We start from the raw sequence: 22,474 nt of genomic DNA, 5'->3' as shown, positions 1-22,474 counted from the left end.
GTGTGTGTCTGTGTGTGGTGTGTGTGTTTCACTTTGGAAACCTTTGCCTTGTTGTAGACAGGCGGCTACAATTGCCTTCACTCAAGCCCCATTGACTTAGAATGCTATTTTCGTTGTGAATGTACCTTTAGAACACCAGGAAGAGGAAAAAAATCCGAAAAAGACGTGACTTGGCACCAATTGGAGTGGGGAAATAAAAATATTTGAGGACAGTTAATGATTATAAGTTTGGTATGATACAATTTTAGCAATGTTCCCATTTTAATCTGAAGTTATAATGATAGATATGGGTGTTCAGATCAAATAAATTATCATTTTATGCTTTGGAGCATGAAGTACAAAACCATACTTGAAACAGGATGTTCTGCCCTAGATAACACAAAAATGAGGGGCATAAAACTAAATTGCAAATATCTATTGAAAAAGTCTCTTGCGTTTTGCCATTAAAATAAACATTTTTAATGAAATTTTTAAGCGTATAGGAATATTAAAACATTTTTTACAATGAATACCTGTAAATCTAGATTGAACCACTAACATTTTATATTTTATTTTATTGAACATATTTAAGGTTTATAAAATGCTTTTTTATACATTTACACAGGAAATGCTAAGTAGTCCGATTATATATTAATATTGTTCCATAGCTCTGTGGTGTGTGTGTGTGTGTTGTGTGTGTGTGTGTGTTGTGTGTGTTAAGAACACTTAATAGCCATTCTCTTGGCAAATTCTTAGCATCCAAACAAAATTATTAACCGTAGTTCCCACGGTTGTAACTCAATCCCTAAGATTTATTAATACTAAAAAATTGAGAAGTTTTACACTTTGACTTAATTTCCCCCATTAACTATTATTTACTCTCTGTTTCTACTTAATCAATGTTTTTTAAAGATTCCACATGTACTTTATCAATATTCTGTCCAACTATCTGTCCATGATTCATCTTAGATGCAATTCAAAGTAAATTTTACCGATCAGAACCCTTCCCTCTAAACTTCCTTATGCTGTTATAGTTAACACTTCACTAAATGTCTTATGTTAAGGTACTATTCCCAAAATTCCAAATAATTCTCCTTGAAAAAAAAAAAGACAAAAGTTTATTTTCCCAGCTGGGACTGAGTGCACAGAAAACCAAGCAGTTCTGCAACCCTCAACCAGGATTGTGGGTAGGACCCAGCTTATAAGGACTAAAACCACAAAGAAGCGGGTAGGGAGTGGGGGGAGGGCAGGAGAGGCCAGTTTCAATCACAAGATATATTTCATAAAGTACAATAGTACCAAGCTACATTTCTCAGAAAATATAGTTTTAGTACATTCTCAGAAAAACAAGCTTGCATTAGTTCCATAGTTCAAGGGTATTGTAGGTAGGGTGCAAGTGGGTGAGGGTGGAGGTGTTAGCTTCTATGTGAGTGGGCTCTCGTGGAAGTGGGGGGCCAACTTCATACAGGGCCAGGCATCTGAACAAAAGGGAAAAAGTCTGGGCTAATTTTCAAATCAGCCCATAACATTTATAGATTGGGGGGCAGGGGGTACCAGAGATTGAACTCAGGGGCACTCAACTACTGAGCCACATCCCCAGCTCTATTTTGTATTTTATTTAGAGACAGGTTCTTACTGAGTTGCTTAGCATCTCACTTTTGCTGAGGTTGGCCTTGAAATCGAGATCCTCCTGCCTTAGCCTCCTGAATCACTGGAATATAGATGTGTGCCACCTTGCCCGGCTTATTTATAGTCTAAGTATAAAAAATACAAATGAACACATCCCTGTAACCCAAATTCCTATATTTGACTACTGATTTTTTTTTGAGCAAATCAGGCATGCTCCAGTCTTGAGGACCTGTGTTCTAACTTCCCTTTTTCTCTTCTCCAAGATATTGGCTTGACCAATTCTCTATCTCCCAGTTTTCCCAGTAAGAGCAATTCTAACCTTTTGCTTTAGAACTGCACAGGTTACCACCCCTCCCTTGGCATTTCTCTTCCCTATGAACACAGTCTGCCTGAACTTTGTCTTACCACCTCCAGCACCCTCTTTCCTAGGATGTCACTTACTTGTTTACTATTTTCATTGTTTTTATCTGTTTTCTCCTAATTGTTGAAGGATTGTTGGCCCATCTCACTCCCATTCAAACTACAAGCACTCACATCAAGTCTGCCTCAAAGTTGATACCCAGTAAATGTTAGCTGACAGAATGCTATTTATTACATTGAAACTGCATCTAGAGAAGTATTCTGTGTACATTTCCCAGGAAGATATTATTTATAAAATCATGTTCTACTATAGGAAAGAATCAAAGGAAGTGTTCCCAAGGTTTTTATTTGACTTGCTCAGGATGAGATAATTTATATATGCAATCTTGGTTTCTCAGAATAGAGCCAGCTACAAGATACTGAGCTGGTTATCAAAAGGGCTCTATTTAACCTTCAGTTTTACTCTAACTGGAGCTGTTTTCTGTGACAGAGAAACAAATTAAATAAGGATTTCTAATATTTATACAGTGTTCTAGTTTCACAATAAATCTTAAAATTTAGCTTCCTTCTCTAAATGTATATTATTTTTGAGATATGTATGTTCATTGGATATTCATTGGGTGTTCACCATGTACTCAAATAGTCACATTATTGAATATTTAGTCCCCTTTTTTTTCTATCTGGTAGCTCATGGGAAGATGAATACCACATTTTGTTAGATATTACTGTGGTCTAAATGTGTTTATTCCCAGATACAGGAGGATACTAGGGTCCACAGAGTCCAAATGTTTTGCTTGTATACAAAATATTCCTGAAACTAGGAAGAACCAACACTATGTGATCTAATTCTTAAAAATTGTATTTTTAAACACTGTAAGAATAACATATGGTAATCTTTTCAAAATCTTTCACTATTCTCAAAGAGATTCCAACAATAAAAGAAAAGATAATTTTTCCCATGATTCCACAGTAACTGAATGGTTGATTTAGATTCAAAAAACGGGTCTTTGATATACTTTTATGCCACTTCAGTAAGTCCATGTTGTATCTGTGTGCTCTCTCAATCTCTCAAAGTAAAGACACAGTTAAGGCTTCTGCAGAATTTACTTTATTGACAAGCGAATCATGGTCAACTCCTGAGGATCCAGAGTAGAAGTTGTGTCTTTACAAATTCAAGGGATTCGTCAAAGAAAAGTAAAGCAGAAGGAAAGAAAGATTTGAGAGCTGGCAAGCCAGCATAAAACACTGGCTCTAATTCAGCATTTTCCTTGATGCTTTAGGATAATCTTCCCATCACTTTTCCTGAAAAAAAAAAAAAAAAAAAAAGAAGACAAATACATCCTCAGTGCAATTTCACAAGTACTCAGTACAAAGGTTGGAAGCAGGCATAACTATGTCATATCATAGTCCATCCAATCATTTCATTCTGTAGATATCCATATCTATTATGCAGCAGAGGTTAATTAAATACATTCAGAGAAGACATCTGGCCTAACATGGGGGAGCATAAGTCTTAAACAAATCTCAGAGTTTTGATAAGCCTCAGATCTTTCAGTACCAATTGTTCATTCTCTGGGAGGAAATAGATATACAAGTGGAAAGGGCAGAAGTGACAGAAGGAAGAACAGCAAAGAGACTCTAATGTCATAGTTGCATCCTGATAGAAGGTGTAAGAAAGTGAACCAAATACTCATGTACTTGGCATTTTCTTGCAGACTGCACATTCAGGACCTCTTATTAATAAGCAACCATTAAGTCAAAGTTCATTTTACCCAACTGACCTTCCTGAGAAAATTCAGTATTAATGAGTTATGTTATCCACCAATATGTTCATTATGCATTTATGCTTTAAATTCAGAATAAATTAAAATAAGAAGTTCCAAAATAATTTTGATGTATATGAGTATAATTTTTAAAATTACCTAAAATGAATCAAAAGTAATAAGAACAGTAAAGTGATTACAATTATTTTCAAATGATTTGTTTTGTTATTTGTTTGTTGTTGTTTTTGACAATGTGTTTTCAATCCATTTGCCTGAGCCTTATTTCTTCAGTCTCTACAGTGAGGAATGAGTAGAACTTTCTAAAATACCCCAAGGAAAGCATCTCAAGTCTTGTTCTATAAGTTTATGCTTGCAAGGACAGGTTTGGTGGGTATGACACTTACACCACTGCCTTACAGAAGGCACATTTATTGCCATATGTCTGGCCATCGGAGCCACAGTGGGGGTTGGATTCCCGAGTACAGAAGACCTTGGGATCACGGAACTCTCCACAGTCAACCTACAAAGTAAGCACAGTGGCATTTACATCGGTGCCTTCTATCTCAAGGACTGTCCTCAGAATAGAAGCTTTGGACAGCAAACTTTTAAAATCACACACATGTAAATACATAAATATGTAAATATATAGATAAATAGATGCTCACACACATACATATGCCACAAATATATATATATATATACGCATTATACAGAGAGATATACAGGTATACAGTGTGGTTTTATATATATATATATATATATATATATATATATACACACACAGATATAGATATATACATATATATTTGCAACATACATATATAAATAAATAAATAAAAGTACATATATACGATATATTCATATATAAGATATGTACATGTATATATGATATATACACATATTTGTAACATATATGTATAGTTGTGACATAAGAACTTCCTGAAACAGAAAATAACTTTCTTTATCTGCTTACGTAGAATACATTAACTACTATATTGAGACTTTTTCTTTAAGACACAGAATACTCCTTATAAGAAAGACACTATATTATTGCATTCTGGAGTACATTAACAATGACCAATGTTATAATTAAGACTTTATGCTCCAGTATTAAATTACTCCAACTGAGAATAGGTTTTTAGGTCATTAAATGACATTTAAAAACCTGTATTGAGGTACTCTAATAATACTTTTTCTGCATACTATAAAAAATGGGTGATCCTTGCAAGGGGCCCCCAGACATCACCTAATGTTCTTTTAGTTTTTCCATTGGATGCAGCATCCACTTATTATCCCTTGAAAACCAGAGTCTAATGTATTTATATTATTTTGCTTCAAAGTCTGGTTATAGAATTTGAATCTTTGTGCCTTCTACAAAAATTCTTTAGTTAGTAATGACTGCTTAAGTTGCTGTGTTTAGAAGAAGTTTGAGGTTGCCCTTGGTCTTGTTAAGACTGGTTTTGACTGATTAATAACCATAATAATGGGAAGGAATGATGTCACCTGTGCCACAAATATATCCGTTCAGTTACAGCAATATTTCAAAAGGAGTCTGCATAGTAAGATTCTTTTCAATGCAATGTCCATTTGGTGAATGTCTGTTGTGCGAATGAAATTTGTGCCATTTTTTCCAGAGCACTGTCAATATGGAATAACTTTAAACTGAGTGCCTTATGATAACAGCTATGTGTAATGAAGTGGCATTTACATGTGAATAGAGGAAACTTACTTTATCTCTGTGCTGGTTCCATTAAAATAATGGTCTTATTTTTATCAATTGCTTTATAATATTTAGCTACTTACATATAGATTACTTCCAGTTGGCCCTAGCAATAACCTTGAGAGGTCAATTGAGTTTTATTTAATCATCAGTTGAGAGATGGGAATTCTGGTCTTCTGCAAATTTAAGTAGCTTCCCAATGCTTAAACATACTTCTTCTCATTGCTGGTCCAGAATTTCCAACAGTTTACTGTGGTTGATTCCAATATATCCTCACTGAGAGAATGGAAGATCAACTGTCACTCTGTGCCCTGATCACACTTGTAGTGAGGACATGTGGGTTTCATTTAAAATAGCTCATTAGGTCTCACATATAACATAGGATTATCAGTACTACAATTGTACCATTTGGAGTATTCATGATAAATGAATATATTTTAGCTGCTCTTACCACCAATGCAAACAAAACATGAGTACTTATGTGGGATGTTGAATATGTTGACTATGGTCATCTTTTTACTATCCATATACATCCCATAACATCATGCTGTATACCTTATACACAACATCATTTATCTAAAAAATAAGGTATTGGGGAAATACATGAACACTGGGAAAAGGAATCATTTAAGATGTTAGCAAACCACTATACACTAACACATTGATCTGAAGGTTTGCATGGGAAAATTACAAGTAAAAGAGTCATGCTATTAGGTTAAAAGCATGTATCATTTTTAAAGTACCTAAGGCTTCAAACTGCACATTTTTGTTGAAATTTGGTACTCAAAGCTCTTGAAGCTGGATTGTGTGGAGCTTACCAACTCGCGGTCCTTGTTTTCCCCCACCACCCTGAAGGATAATCCCATCCTCTCATTCTATTTCCAGAACAGAGAACTTCCTCTTGGGTTTCGAAGTGGAAACAAGGCTGGACAATCTTGAGACCAGTGTAAGTCACAGAGGACCTTTATCTTGAAAGATGATGCATTTTCTATTTAAGTCACTAATGTCCACTGAATGCTTGATTCCACAAAGAACTTCAAGCTGTGGTATCATTGGTATTTCATCACACAGTGCTGGGTGCTGGTCATCCAAAAAAGAATTGTTGTAAACACTATCTCAACAAGCACACAGTCTCATTTGCAATTAGAGAGGCAGAGAAGAGCTCAGATAAGGACAGTGCCAAGCGTGATAACTACCATGGCGGGTTCAGCACAGGCAGGGGAGAAGCTGAGCACCAGGCAGCTCCATCTAGAATCTGAAGACAGTGAGCAAAGTACATAAGAAAGTCTCTTACTTGAAAGAGACGGCTCCTTAAGGCAACTTTCCCTGGCAGTCGGCCCTCTGATCTTGTGATCCAGCCTCTTTTGTCCTTTAGAAAGCAAATATGGAAGAGGCACTTGGGGATAGCATCCACTTTGAGAGTCTCCAGACCCTGCCTCCCTCCTTAAGCCCACTTGTAATCTCCTTCTCCTGTCCCCTAGAAAGAGGACCAGAAGGGAGAAGAACTTCAGTATATCAAATCAAATCAATCGGCATCATTCCTATGAACCGATACATTTCACTCTTTTAAGTTGTAGTGGCCGGCAGCCAACTGAGAATCTGGCCACAGTACGTTCTGCTACTGATTATGTGTGCCATCCTACGTGAAGCACTCGATGCTGGCGCCTCAACTTCTTAGCCAAAAAAAACAAACCAAAGAACACTGGACCTGCCTCATTCCCAGGTTCCCAGGGTGTGGTAGGAGTCAAAGTTGGTTGTGTAAGAGTTGTAGACAGTCATTGTGGATGATCTGATGTGGTTCTGGATTAGAAGAGTACACAGTAACCTTCTCACTGGAGGTCTTTCCTCACTGAATCTGAAAGGCATCCACAGCTCATACGAAATGGACTGTCCATGAGACTATGGTGTTCTCTACTGGCCCTCTTTGGTTTAATGGTCCAAGATTTAGCAGTGTCTACTTTTAGTGAAGTGGCTTAAATAAACCTCTCATGTCCTTAGTCCTTCAGTTGGGTGAGAGAAATAGTAACCTTGGCCAAATGCTTCCTCTTTTACATCTAGAGAGCTCTCTGTATTCACTGTGCAAATTTAAGCATGGTGGCTGGGGACAGAAGAAGTGTCCTTTCTGTGGGCCCAAGGGATTGGGGATGATGATAGATAATGCCTCTGCAAAGTTAGACAGGAAGCCCTTCTGTGAGGCAGAGTGACACAAGAGAATATCAGAGTAGAAAGAAAACACAGTTCTCAAAAACTGGGGAGAAGTAGATTAAGATTTCCTAATGTCATGCTTTTCCTCTGCCAGAATTTCTCTTCCTCTTTTATATTTTTATTTTGGAGTCCTTCAAATAGAACCCAAACAACTGGCTCCTCAGTAGAAATCAAAGCAGGTCTGGACTGTGGGTGACGGGAGGATTACCTTTCTCCTTTAAAGTTTCATGCATGAGACAGAAGACCCAGGAGGTTTGAAATCCACCTGAATCTAATTAAAACACCCCTAATGCTTCTGGAATGTTAGGGTTGTCCTAATGGATGGAATTAGAGTGACCTGGGTTTGAATGTTGCTTCCCTCATTAATTGTTGAAATACTTCATTGTTGTAAGTTTAAGTTTCTATATTCAACACAGGACTGAGAATACCTTTTAGGATTATCATAATGTCATGATAAGTCCTATAAAAACACTTTGTAAAATATCAAATACTATGTGGAAGATTTCTATCATAAACATCAGATATGTAATTGTATCACACTCCAGAATTCTGGAGCCCATTATTGCTCATCCTATTTAATGATACTTATTGCATTTTGTGTTTTTAGATAGTGTTGAATTTAACAAGAAATTCCATTTATTGTCTGGTATTACAGCTTTGAGACTGGCCTAGCTCGCAGGAATGATATTTAGTATCAGCCTGACCCCTTGTGGTTCTTCAAAGAACTGTAGCTTTTAAACATTTCAGAATGGAGTGACCCTTTCCAGTATCCATAGCAATTAAAAAAAAAAAAAAAAAAACAAACATTGATTTAGTTGGAAAATTGAACTTATGTGGTCACCAACCAAACCAACTAAAGACTTACGATCATTAATATTTTGATCCAGTTTTCTAGATTTACAAAAAAGAAGAAAAAATACAGTGAAAATTGCCATGACAAGTATACATGCACGCACATATAGGCAACACACACACACACACACACACACAGGCTTTGGGTGTAGGATGACATCTCTTTTCCTTTTGCTTAAAAACACTACCTTTGTGACTAAATTGACTCCATCCTTTACCCCACCAGTTTTCCTAATCCTCTAAACCTTCTCTGCCTTGACATGCCCTCCAACTGCTCCCCCACCTCTTCAACTCTGCTGAAACTGTTCTTAAAAAGATGCCTTTCAGACTACCCCTACTATTTATGAAATGTTCATGATTCCCTAGGGTATGTACTTCTAAAATGTCTTTATTACTCGTGCCTTTAAAAAACTGTGGTTTTTGTAATATGTCATTTCTCTGGTTCCCCAACATTTTTTCTCTTTTTTTAAAATACTTTTGTCCCTCTTTGGTATTAATCATGTTAATTTTTCAAGATAATTGATACACTTGATTTTCTCTAAGAACACGTATTTTCCAAAATAATACTGATAAATTCCAGACTTTTTTCCTTGAATTTCATCAATATCTCAAACTCTAATTCTGAATTGTCATATAACATCTGTAGTCCAAAATTTGATTCGATCTTACACGTATTTGTGTCCAAAATATAACTCTGTATCTGTCCCTCTAAACTAGTTTTGCATTCTATTTTTTCCATTTTTTATGAAAGCATCATTCTTTAGATTCCTCAGCCGACCCTGTCTGAAACATTGCCATTTCTTGCCTCTTATAAATTTCCTTTTGTGTATGTTTTCGCCTCAATGAGACTGATTTCAAATTTACTACCTTAACCACTCTCAGCATTACTTCTCTGAACTGATTGATACAGTAGGTTCTGCTCTCTGCCTCCTTCACCTCCTAGTTCCAAATCTTTCTTATGTGGAGAAAAGTTATTTTATACTATTGTTTTTGTCATGTTATTGCTTAAGAAATGAGGATGATAATCACGATCTCATATTGTGTTTAGATAATTACAGAGCTCAAAGCTCTTTTCCATGACCTTCTATTGCTGCTTAAAGCCCTGGGTCATGTGGCTCCAGTGTTCCTGGGATGTTGGTTTCCCAGTTGCTCTGCTGCTGGCCGACGGACCAGTCACGTCCTCTTTCTGAGGCGTTGGTTTTCTTATCTCTAGCTAAGTTATAGATAATGAATAACATCTCCAGACCATATTAATTTATCTGCAAACTCACCAATTTTAAGTAAAATCAAGGCAACTAGCACCATTCAAGAGCCCTAAACTGATTCTAATCATGAAGCATTGTTTTTACTAATTGTATTAAAATTCACCACTATTTATCTTAAAAAAACAAACAAGAATAAACATTTATTCAAGAAATATTGTAACAGAATATATTCACAAATCATTGCCTTTGACTATGTTTACTCTGTTTGTTCCAATCCAGACTATTCATCTAAACAACACTTTAAGGATATGGTTTCCAAACACAGAGCCTGGTAGGAAATAGAAAACATTAAAAGCAATGTAGTCAGTAATTAAAAAAACAATTATTCAGTTCAAAGGACTATCTTTCCGAGAATGTCTTTCAAACTTTTTGATGTTGTCCCACAATTTCTTTAATGAAATGCTTGCTATGATAAATAGTAGTTTTATTTTACTGTCCTTATTAATATGTTACTTAAGGAACCTACTTGGCAAATGAAAGTCTTTGCCAAATATGAGTCATTTACATTTATAGGGAAAACTTTATTGGAACATGAATTTCTAAGCTCTGGGAACATGTTCTCTGTTTACCATGAACAATCTTTTTGGAAGAATGTAAAATGTTCAAAGTCTATAATTTAGGTTGCTAACTATAATCTCCCATCAGATGATTCATCATGGAGAGAATTCTTGGCATGTGAAGAATGACTTGAGTGTTAGAGACGGACTTCCTTTCGTCTTGTCTGAACCTGACTTGAGTGGGCATGCTCCTGATGTGAGATTCCCTTCCTGCCCCAGTCTCCTTCCAGTCACACAAAAGAGAAAGGGTAGCCCTGCCATGATCTGAAAGGGAGGAACCTTCCCTGTCCTTTATATTTAAGTGGAGGAAAGACAGCAGCCTTGACAGTTTAGGCTAGGTTCATAGTGATTCAAATATTTAGAGGAGGAAAAGGTTTTAGAAACCATTGAATTTGCACCTTCATCTTAACGCTGTGGCACCAAGGCAAAGGGAGAGAAGACATTACTCAAATCATACAGCAAGTGAGTATTGAGTTGGAATTCATCTGTATTGTCTGGCTACAAAGTCAGTGCTTCCCTGTACAGATTTCTACTTGTAACCTAAAGAAAGAACTCAGATTTATTTCTGCATGAGTGTCACCTGGATGATTATTTAGAATGAAGAGCTAAACTCCCTTGCCTCTGCAATTATTGTTCCATGTCTTGTAGGAGGATCTAAACATCTGGAAAACATCGCAAGTGACCCTGAAGCAAAGAAACTATAAGACTTTGGCCTATCCAAAGGAATAAAATCAGTAAATAGTGGATTTTACATGAACATTGGAAAACATAATTAAAATTCTGAGCAATGAAAGTTCAAAGAAGGGAAGTGACTTGTATGTTAATGAGAAAACCGGGATTATATTTTATGTTTCTTAGATATACCTTGTATTTATTATCACCATATTTCATTACCCAATATGATATGAAACACAGCTGAGTTTTAAGCCCTTTTCTTCTGTATTTGCCTTTATATTGAAGATAGACTTGCTACTATACTTCTTTAAATACAGTAAGTCAATTTTAAGTTACAGCAACACAAACACGTATATAAATGTGTTACCACAGGTAGCTAATAGTAAAGTATCACTAATTATAAGATGCATCTTAATTTCCAAGATGATAAATTTGAGTCAACAAAAGTCTTGTGTAATATAATGGATATATCAGGGTTGGAAAATATTTTTCAACTTCTTTGCCAACTTCAGTTAGTTGGCAGTAGTGTCTGGAAAAATTTGATGCCAAAAGTTCTTGGATATACCAAGGCTAAACAAAAACTAGTGCACTCAGGCACAGTGTCACATGCCTATAATCCCAGTACTCAAGGGACTTTAGCAGGAGGATCGTAAGTTTTGGTCCAGCCTGGGCAACTTAGCAAGATTCTGTCTCAAAATAAAAAGAACTGGTGATGTATCTCAGCAGTAGAGTGTCCCAGGTTCAATTCACACTATTGAGAAACAAAGAAAGAAAAAAAAAAAAAAAAAAGTAGTGCCCAGATCATTGTGGGCACAGAGCAGGACTGGCAGAGAGGACAGCACTTATTTGTGTCAGTTTTAATAACTAGATGATGAAGGGTAGAAAAACTTGTTGAATTGAATTGAAAGGAAAAAAGCCTAACAATGAAAACAAATTGTGAGCATTCCAATTTTTAACCCAAATTGTGTTTAAATCTGAGTGTGCCAGTCTGTGTATTCTCAATATGGAACATTAATATTAAACAAGTTCTCTCTCTCTACTTTTGGTTCTTATTTCTAAAACAGAAATGATACCTCTGTCCTAACTCCTCCAGAGGCTAATGACAAATCAATAAGTAATCCACATGTAACTTTTTTAGTTTCTCAAATACTTTCATAGAGTTTATGCGATTTATTATAATCATTTTAATTCTAGGAAGTGATAATAATATCTCTTTTCTTAATTATGGAAATTGCTGCTCAGAGAACCTATGCAACTTGCCCATCCAAGATTGCATAATGAAATCAGTGATAGAGCATAAATTTTATATTTCATCCTATTTTTTATTTATATTCAACTACTCTGACAATATGTAAGAATGCATACATAGGATCTTTTAAACTTAAAATAGTGTGTTCATAGAAAGATGGTAGTTTAAAAAAAATCATCATTTCAGCTGATTTCTGCATTGGACCTGTCTGCTCACTGTTTTGCTCTTTCACATCATAGTTAAACCTTTTTGACTAGAGAATACCAACCGAGCACCTTCCTGGTCAAAAAAAATAGACAAAACTAAGCACTGACCTGTCTTCCTTGGCTGAAGACACCTGAAAAAAAGTATAAAATACAAAAATTATAATACAAACAATAATTTATGAATGTGCAGAAGTAAGATTTGCAAACTTAAGAAATCCTCAATACCTCTTCCTGTTCATGATCATCTCAAGAAGTCATGGCATGTAGTTTAAATGTTTATACCTGCTCACTTTTAGGGAGGGAGCAGTAAAAAACTTGGAAGGTTATGTTACAAGAACATGGGCCATGAAGGGTCAATATTTGTTGGAGATTAGGATCGGGTGGGAGAAAATGGTCTAGAATCTGGAGATTTCTGTGATAATACTGACCCTGTCATTAATATGCTGTGGGGATGAATTTATCATCTTGGCATCATTTTGGAGAAGCTGACTTGGAAAGTCTCCTCTAACATTAGTATTCCCAAATTCAGTCCATGCAGTTCCTCCACAAAGCCTTTGTTACTGGCAGTTGGAGAGTCCATTGTTCGTTGACTCAGAACGAAAGTTTAAGCCAGTAAATGGTAGGGACCAACTCATTCCCTTCTCTAGACCTCATTCTCCTTTCACATTTCTCTAAATTCCTGAAAGAGGAAACAATTCATATATGCAGTCTTGTTTCTCTTCCTCGTCTTCCTTCTGACCTAATGTGGCATGACTTTAGATTGTGAACAATTAGTTCAGATTTTAAAATACTGAATAATAAAACTCCTAGGTGTAATCTTGATACAGGCTGCTGAACTTGATCACTTCTGTGGAACTCCTAGTACAGCAACACCTCTCACGTGTACATCAAGACCACCTCAGGAGGAAGTATGGATGAACACAATGCATCTCCATGCTGGCCAAGCCCTTAGGGGAGGACAGCTTGAAGTGCAATCTCTGTTGATGAGGATAAAGAGGGAACAGAACTTTTAATTTGAAAGGCAATTACTAATCATTTCCAGTAGTGTTTCCCAACTCGTGAATTCAAAACTAGCAGAGTAGGTGGTTATTAAGCACACTGGTTCTTTGGACAATCCCTTGAAAATTTCATGATGTAAAACCAGATAGGATCTGGGAGTCTATATTTTGATAATACTTCCAGTGATTTGTATGGCTGGGGAAAAATTACTATAATTAATAGTCATTTCTCCATGTGCAAAATATAAATTTAATTATGACAATAGTAAAAAACATTTGTTGAACACTTCCTAAGCCCCATCTGCTTTGTTAAGCAACTTTCATGCATTTTTCTTATTTAGTTCCCCAAAGAGAGGTGATACTTTCATATCCCCATTTTATATATGAGAAAAATGAGGCTCAAAAGTCACAAAGCCATAAAATGGAAATACCTAGACTGAAAAATCACATCTCTCTTGTTTCAACAACTTGACTGTTAAGCACAATGTCCTCCCATAAATAGTATGTTTATGAAGTACTCATGCTTTGATAAATTGGTAGATAAGGCAATCATGTACAATTATGATCAGTTCATCTTATAAGAGAAGCAATAAGAAACATTAACTGATTTCAGGAACTATCTTTGCAATTAAATTTTAAGCCTAGTCAAGTCTATTTTTTCTCTCCCATCTCAGCAATTAATTGAACTACTCATTAAAGTTATTTGACATTAGTAGTCAGATTTAATCCATAACATCACAGGAATTCTTTATCTGGTTCTTTTCATATTTATGTGTAATTTGTTTATGTAAACATGACCAGCTACTGTGGGCAATGGCTTCTCTAGCAGCTAAGTCTCATTGAAAAATTGGTTCTAGATGTCCAAGCCATTTAACATCTTTTATACACCAAAATTCATCTACTATTGTCATGAAAACAAAGGATCATTGATGGGAGGTCCCAGGGTTTAGTCCCATTTCTAGCATTTTATACAAGAAACAATATCTCATAGAGTTGAAACATTTCTCCAGTTGACAGTTACTTGTAGAGAGATGGGACTAGACCTTGGGTCTAGACACCCTAGTGAACACTTCATCCACCCAAACGTAGTAGATTAGACTAAGAAGGAAGGAAAAATAGATACAAATGGTCCTGTCATTCGGATAGTCCTGATTACCTTAGAAAAATTTTATATCTCTAGAGGAAAAGAAATCATCTTGAAGTATGATTGTCTTGGAAATCCCTCTGTTTTTAAAATTTACAGCTGTTGTTCTTTAAGGTGGCAGATATATTCCCCTGCTTAAAAAGTTTTTTTAATTCACAAAGAATGTTTCTGCATTCTGAAGCTCAGTAACATCTTTTCTTTTCAAGGATTTCCTTGAAAAGTTTTTATTTCTCCCTTGTTTCTATTTTAATTTTTTGAGTCCCTTTGTAATAATAACTAAGAACACAAAAGCTTCCCTTCGTCTTAGAAAGCCAAGATTAAAATTAAGGCAAATATTTAAAGCAATTATCCATCCTGCAGACTAGTTCTTTGAAGCAAGCATCAACTGTGATGTCTAGAAGATCTGGATTCAAATTACAAATTCTATTTACTGTTGCAAATACTCTGACAATTTTCTTCACTTCTCTGTGCCACAGTTTTCTTTTTGTAAAACAGGATCTGAACTCCTTGCTGCAATATTGGAGATGATACATAACAGTCCTTAGTACATGTCTAGAATAGAGTACATGCTCAATAGATGGAAATTCTTTTTCACCATTATCACCATCATCATTTCATCATCACAATCACTATCATCATCACTGTGATGATCTATCCTAATGTCTTTCATATCAAAATTGTTAGAATTTTGAAACATGGCGGAGAAGTACTCTTTTCATCTTCAATTCAGTATAAATATGGGATCTTAATTTTAAGAAAACAACTCACCTGAGAAAAAGCAGAAAAGAGCGAGAGACAGAAGCAGAAAGACACCTGATATTTTCATGGTGTCAATTGGCTCACTCAGATCAAGACTGCTTTGTTCAGCTTAGGTTCTTTGTCAAGACACTTCTCAGAAAGCACTACAACACAGGCTCAGACATTTATATAGACAGGATAAAGGGAGTTGAGATCTCCACCTTCTTTTATAAAAATCACTTTCTAAAGCCATATTCAGTCCCACATACTTTAGGCATTTATGAAAAAATGCTCCATGCACCCCATCCATCGAAACAATTAGAACAATTATGTGAGTCGCACCTTAGATCTTAGTAATAGAGGAGGTCATTTTTCTACCAGTAGTTTACATTTCCTAACAACTGATACATCCTCCCTGTTCTTTCCCTCTAAGGCTTTATTACATTAAAGCGATGACTCACAGGTGAAGCTGCACTTGCTCCATATGTCTCTTTCAGGACAGGACCTACGGTTCCAGATGAGTAACTATAGGGAATGGAATCCCTTGGGGTGTGACTTGGATTTCAGAGTCCAAGTCATACAAGTTGTACCTAAAGAGAGAGGAATTTGACCTTGGCACCAGAACGTCATCAGAACAAGCATATTCTGGGAAGGAATCAGCTTGTTAATTTTAAATCATTATTGCAATCAAAGGCCAGTGATTTCCAATTTTAGAGTCAAAATGAATGCATTATTTTTACTTTGTTGAATATTATTTCAAAATTGCTGAATTGAATATCTGAAATAAGTATTTAATATTTCCATTTATGGTACAAAATAAAAATTAATTAGCTAAGATAAAAGTCTTTAAATTTCACCTTCTTAGAAAGTTAGATAAGTTTCATAACCACAATGGCCAATTTGATTGTACGATGGATCACACAGTGGAAAACCGTACTTTCTTTGCGGGGAACAAAGAAGTAAAAGAAGGAATAGTTAGAGTGATAGCTAGAAAGTCTGTCTTGAGTCATAAACTGCCTTTTAAAATGTCATATGTAACAACATAACAAGCTAAAATATAGGAAGATTACATAAAATGTGCCCAACTGAAATACAAGTCATTAAGTTATACACTAAATAATGCTTTTCTTTTATTTGCTTTGAGAAAACAATACATGGTTTATAGTGTTCCTTTACCTTGGGACATTTGTTTTGTTTTTTGGAAATTAGCTATTTTTAGAAATTTTAATTTGATGTATCAAAATATTTAGGATGAAGGACAGGGGACGTAGCTCAATGGAGAAGCTCTTTGCCTAGGATGCAGGAAGCCCTGAGTTCAATCCCCAGCATTAAAAAACAAAATACATTCATATTTAGAGTGAATTTTATGTTTTAAAAATGGGGAAATGTTTTATTGTGTTTTGATTAATAAAGCAGTATATTATGGCTTTGATCAAAATGAAGTGTGACTGTGATAGAAAAAAAAATGTCCTTTTCATTGCTTTTCTGAAATTAAAAAATAAATAAATAAATACAACACCTGAGCAGGACTAGGATGTTGCACAGTGGTAGGAAAGCACGTGCCTAGTCTTCATGAGACCCTGGGATTGATCGCCAGTGCTACAAAACCAGACAAAACAAAAACACATGAACATAATTGGTAGAGGAAAGAAGGGAGAGAGGACCACAGGTGGAAAAGTGAGGAAAGGCCGGAGGGATAGAGAGAAAACTTATGCTTTAGCAAATTCTAAAACAGGTTTCAAGCAAAGGTGTGGTGATCTCTCTTTCTCTCTCTCACATACACACAACCTGAGTTCCGCCTTCAGAAAGTCTGGGATCAGATGTTAGACACTAAATGCTTTGAAGAAACTAATGAACAACCTTTAAAACCAATATCTAAATTTTTCAAATGTTTGTGGGATGAGACATCTAGGGGTAATTGGAAATAATAGTGACAAATGCTTACAAGAAAGCTGTGAAAATGTCAAACAACAGCTGTACAATTTTACCTACTTGAGAGGCTCTTTATTTTCTCATTAAATGAGACAGCGTAAGAAACAATTTTTGAACAGAAACATTACATGGCGTTGGTTTGAGTGATGCCTCTACCTTCCTTCTCCTCCTTCCTATCCTATCATTTCCAACATTTCCTCCTCTCTTTTTCCATCTCCTTTTCCATCCTGTGACTACCCTGGATAGGGTCAGTCTAATGATAATCTCATGCCCAAAGTAGAAACAGTTTGAAAGCATCAGCCAATAATGAAAAGCATGTCACAGTGGTAATTGGACATGTTTCATCATAAATTCCTGGTGGCATTTTCTGTTTAATTCTGTTTGAACCTTTTCCCCTCTTCCCAAGTTTCATTTTCAGTTGTTGCTTCTTCCACTTTCCTTTTAACTTCTTATGGTTGGAATCTAGAATCTCTCCCAAAGTCTCTTGTGTTGAAGACTTGATCCTCAATACAGCAATATTCACAGATTTTGTTGGGGAGATAATTGGATCACGAGGGCTTTGAACTCATCAATGGGTTAATTCATTGATGGACTCATAATTGGATGGGTTATTTGGGAGGTGTTGAAAACTATAGAAGGTAGAGACTAATTAGAGGAAGTAGATCACTGGAACTCTGCCCTAGGAAGGTATAATCTGTCCCCAGCCCCTTATTCTCTCTCACTTTCTCTCTCTCTCCTTTCTGATCATTACGAGGTGAACAGATGTGGTCCACATATCCTCCTCACCATGATGTTGTGCCTCACCATAGGCCCATAGTGATAGGACCAAGTGATCTCAAGTTGAATCATGATCCAAAATAAATTTCTTCTTCTCTAAGTATTTTTTTCCTCAGGTGTTTTGTCACAGCAGTGAACAACTGACTAATACACCTCTGAAAATCACTGTTCACCTAAATGTTACTCTCTCCTTATCTTCTGTTCCTTTCTTTCCTGTTTTCTGATAATCTTCAAGGATTTTTAAATAGGTGTTTTAAATAGAATGATTCTACCCTCTTTTTCTGAATCTTTTTAATTCTGTTTTTTTAGTACTTACCCTACAAACCACTACCAAACGTGAGATTATGAAAGGACAAATTAAATTTTGGCTTTGGACAGGTTTGAGAGAAAGAATATGTTATTGAAAACATATTTATTTTTAAAAATCCAATACTGAATTATCATTTTGTTAGGATTCTGAGCCCATAAGAAAGTTTTTAAAGTGCATTTTAAACAACTTAAAGGTAAGAAACTTTCTCTGGGGAATCACTTAATTAGCTCCTTAAATTAGAAGTTGAGATAATAGAAGGTAGTAAAGAAGTTACAGGCAATTATTTCACAGACTGTATATAATTCTAGCCTTTTGGCTATAGCGAAAATAGAAGAAACCAAGTCTGAATTTTATTTCCTAGCTTGATAGAAAAATATGGAAAGTTTTAAGAATCTTAACATTTAGCAATAGTTAATCTAGAATCTTAACATTTAACAATAGTTAATCTCAATATATTGAATCGTGTGAAAAACAAAAAAGCAAGTAAATGAGCAAAGACCAAGAACAAATAACAGGAAAGGAGGTGTGGAAGAAGGCAGGAGAAGCTATGTCCCTTTTATGGACATAGAAGAATGTAGTAACAACAAAGGTACAGTGACTTCCAAAATTTAGCTAAGCCTACTTTCTTTTATGTAAAGACAAAATTCCTATACAGCTACTTTCCATTTACAATGTATTACATAACATATACTCAGAAATATGACTGTGCAGGGTACTACTATACATGAGATCATCTACATTTTATTTAATACATATGTAAGAGACATTAATTTTGACTATGATTTTTCTACTGATTCTACAATATCACTTCATCTAGAAAGGTACAGTTTCATTGCTTTTAGAATGATTAGATTTGAATCCAAGGATATACATCCATTTGTGTTTATTCATGGTTTTGTTTGTATAATTTCTCATTTCCCCCAAACTGAACATAATGTAAAATGTATTATTTTGAAATGTAGTCTCAGATATGTTCTGTTTCCCACAAATACTTGAATGCTTCCACCATTTTGCATAGGTTTTAAGATACAATCATATTTTCAAAGAGGACATTGACTGTTTTAATCCAAAAAAAATGCTAAACAGGAGAGTCGCTACATAACGTTGGTTATAGTCCTTTACCCTCACACAGTATACTAAAAGTCAAGATTTTTTTTAATTTGCAAAAATCCAGTTTTTATTCAGAATGAAGATTGTTTTTCTAGAATCTTTCATGGGTCTGCATATGAAAGGTAAACCTTTCCTTGGACTAGAGAAAGGCATCTAGGAAGAAAAGGAGAAAGGAGTTCCAGAGTTTAAACTTTATTGTTCTGTCTTGATTCAAAATCCCTGGTTTTGGAAGAGGACAAAGATTCATCATTAGATTTACCATGTGGGAAGCAGAGAGGTAATAACAAGGGAGATACTGAAGTATTTGGACCTGACAGAAAATTCACAGGGGTCTCTCATATTCCAATGGAGATAACAAAGCAGTTGAAATCTATGATCCTTACAATACACAAGTGCTGAGAGGGCTGGATGCACCAGAGAGGTTTTTATTTCCAACAATAGGGCTTGGAGTTAAGAGACATTGCACTTACAAGCTTGATGAGAGAATTATATAATTCAGCAGAAAATACATCAGATAGATAACAAGGAGGAGAAGGGAGACACACACCTTCTGTGATATAGTACCCCAGGTTGTGAGAGATAAACATCAACAACCAGAAGTCAAGTGGAAATGAATATCCCACTGAGACCAATGTCACACTAATGTCATGAAGGATTTAGGTTTTCCTCCTATATCCAAATGCCATCTTTGAGAAAATCAAAGAACAGAGAAGAAACAGAAATGAGAATCAGAAAGAAACATTAACTCACAGAAATGTGAGTACTTCGTGTAAGAAACCTTATTTATTTTGTTCAATGTTGTGTCCACAGTATTGTCAACCATGCTCAGCAGTTAATAGTTACTCAGAAAATTTTTGTTCAGTGTCTGAGATTAAAGTACTTTTAATTGGCAAGATAAGCATTTTTAAATATGAAAATTTCATTTTTTGACACACAAATGTTACATAAAATTTGATCTCATCTAACCAATGTATTAGGTCTGATCTCTATTAATGTTTCACTAGAAAAATAAAACATAGATTATATGAATAACATATTAAAAGATATTTACTTCAACCCCTCAATACAAAATGTGATCTAAAGTTCTAAGAAATATACACAGCACTTTTAATTTAACAATTCTGTGATTGACAAGAATAAACATAAGCTTTGAGTCCAGATATACCAGGATGTGATTTCTACTACTTCTGCCACATGCTGTATGATTTGAAAGATGTCTATTAACCTTCAAGTCTTAGTATTCTAATAGAAGTAGCTTTCAGAGTTAATGTCAGGCATTTCTTATTTTACTGATTTTCTTATATCTTAAACACCTTCAGTTTTTCAAGCAGACTTTGCATTCTGTCTCTAGAGGTTGTGTAGGCTGGATGATGTCCTCCCATTAGCAATTCCTACCAGCTTTGTATCAACTCTCTAGTACATATGACTTCTCTGTCTCATTGCAAAAGCATTGAACCAAACAGATTGAAAGCTATTTCACCAACATACCTCTAGGATTACACCACTGAAATCAAATTCATATTTTTTCTGGCATAGCACCAAGCTTCTCACTCTTAGGAAATATAATGAGGCAAGTCTTCCAGGAATATGCATTTAGTGAATCTATGTGGACTATTAGTCACCGCTGTTGTCTTTCCTAAATACTCATTTTATTATATTTCCTGCTCCTCCCCACCATAGATTCTATACCCCTCTCAAAACAAGTTCTTTACGGTTTCTTATTTATTTACTTACTTATTTGGTCTGGGTATTGAACTCAGGGGCACTTAACCACAGTGCTACATCCCCAGGGTCCCATTTTTAATGTGCATTTTATTTAGAGACAGGGTCTTGCTAAATTGCTTTGGGACTTGCTAAGGTTCTGAGGCTGGCTTTGAACTCATGATTCTCCTGCCTCAGCCTCCCAAGCCACTGTGATTATAGGCATGTGTCACTGGGCCCAGTTAGTTTCTTATTTATTACCATTGTATCTCTATTTACCTCCCATAGCCCATGGTGCTGCGTTTGCCTGGGGTACTCTTTCTTTAATTAATTTAATGTCTAAATTCTGCATATCAAACTATGAGAGATCAAATCGCAACACTCTTAACATCACCTAAGGCAGGCATTCTAAACTGGTTCATATGTTTTATCTAACCCATGAAAGGGTTTTAAACATTTTTCAAACATAATCTACAACTTTTAAAATTAAAATATTTAACAAAAAGTAAACATACAACAAAAGATTTCTTGAAAATATTTGGACCCTTCTTTACTTTGGCCAAGTACAGCTGGCGTTTGTTGGTGCTTGCCTCATTTAAATGTGCTTTAGTTTCACCCATTGGCTCTACCTGTTGATGGTTTTAATTCTCATTATTTATCTCTTCTCTTTCCTTGTGAAACTGTTTTTCTTTGTTAAGTTATGCTTGTGTCGCCACTGTTTGTTTAGATGGTCCTTGTGAACAGACTCTATAAGTTCTTTTATCTTTTAAATTTCCATCTTGTATTTAGCATTCACTCCACAAACATTTATTGTTCAAAATATGATTTTAAATAATAATTAGTGGGATAAGTTCACCAGAGATCATTAGTAGCTGTTCTAGCCACCATCCCCCCACCCCCCATATCATCTTCTTCCTTTTTTAAAAAGTGAGCATGTGCTCATTTCTAGTTTTCTATCATTCCTTTTACTATGGTTCATAGAACTGGATTTCAACAATTGAAATCAGTCAGTGTAGAACAGAGAATCGGGTCAAATCGAGAAATGGAGGTCATCAGAGTCTGGGAGGTTGGTGACCGACCCTGGGAGATTGGAATGTCAGTGTCTCCAGAGCCTTTTTGATCACCAAGGTTACTTGCCTAACTACCCCACCCAAAAGGCTGCAGACAGGGAATTGCTAATTAATGTGTGTGTGGGGGGGTGCTTTACCTGAATCTCCATTTGGCCCTTCCCCCTGCCATCTGCTTCTCACCTTTTTGTCATGTCACTTGCAACTCCTGGTCCTAGCCAAGTAGGCAGGAAGGAG

The 22,474-nt window shown here is 35.6% G+C and overlaps 1 protein-coding gene across 2 annotated transcripts; it reads right to left on the bottom strand.

The window, feature by feature from the left end:
* Positions 1-3,063: 3,063 nt before the first annotated feature.
* LOC124987216 (serine protease inhibitor Kazal-type 6-like) lies at positions 3,064-15,428 on the bottom strand. 2 transcript variants are annotated; one of them, XM_047556281.1, is made up of 5 exons: positions 15,371-15,428; positions 12,569-12,591; positions 6,746-6,820; positions 4,136-4,251; positions 3,064-3,270 (listed from the first exon to the last, which is right to left on the bottom strand). In XM_047556281.1, exons 1-5 carry the CDS (start codon positions 15,426-15,428, stop codon positions 3,225-3,227), a joined length of 318 nt encoding a protein of 105 aa, XP_047412237.1. In that variant the 3' UTR covers positions 3,064-3,224. The 2 variants fall into 2 exon arrangements, 1 of the variants encoding a protein (XP_047412237.1); XR_007109154.1 differs by lacking the exons at positions 12,569-12,591; positions 15,371-15,428 and adding an exon at positions 5,535-5,727 and having other exon boundaries at positions 3,244-3,270; positions 6,270-7,150.
* Positions 15,429-22,474: the final 7,046 nt, after the last annotated feature.

Source organism: Sciurus carolinensis, chromosome 6 (genome assembly GCF_902686445.1).
Source record: "Sciurus carolinensis chromosome 6, mSciCar1.2, whole genome shotgun sequence".
NCBI lineage: Eukaryota > Metazoa > Chordata > Mammalia > Rodentia > Sciuridae > Sciurus > Sciurus carolinensis.
Note: the sequence above shows the minus strand (reverse complement) of the source record. Positions and strands in the feature narration are given on the sequence as shown.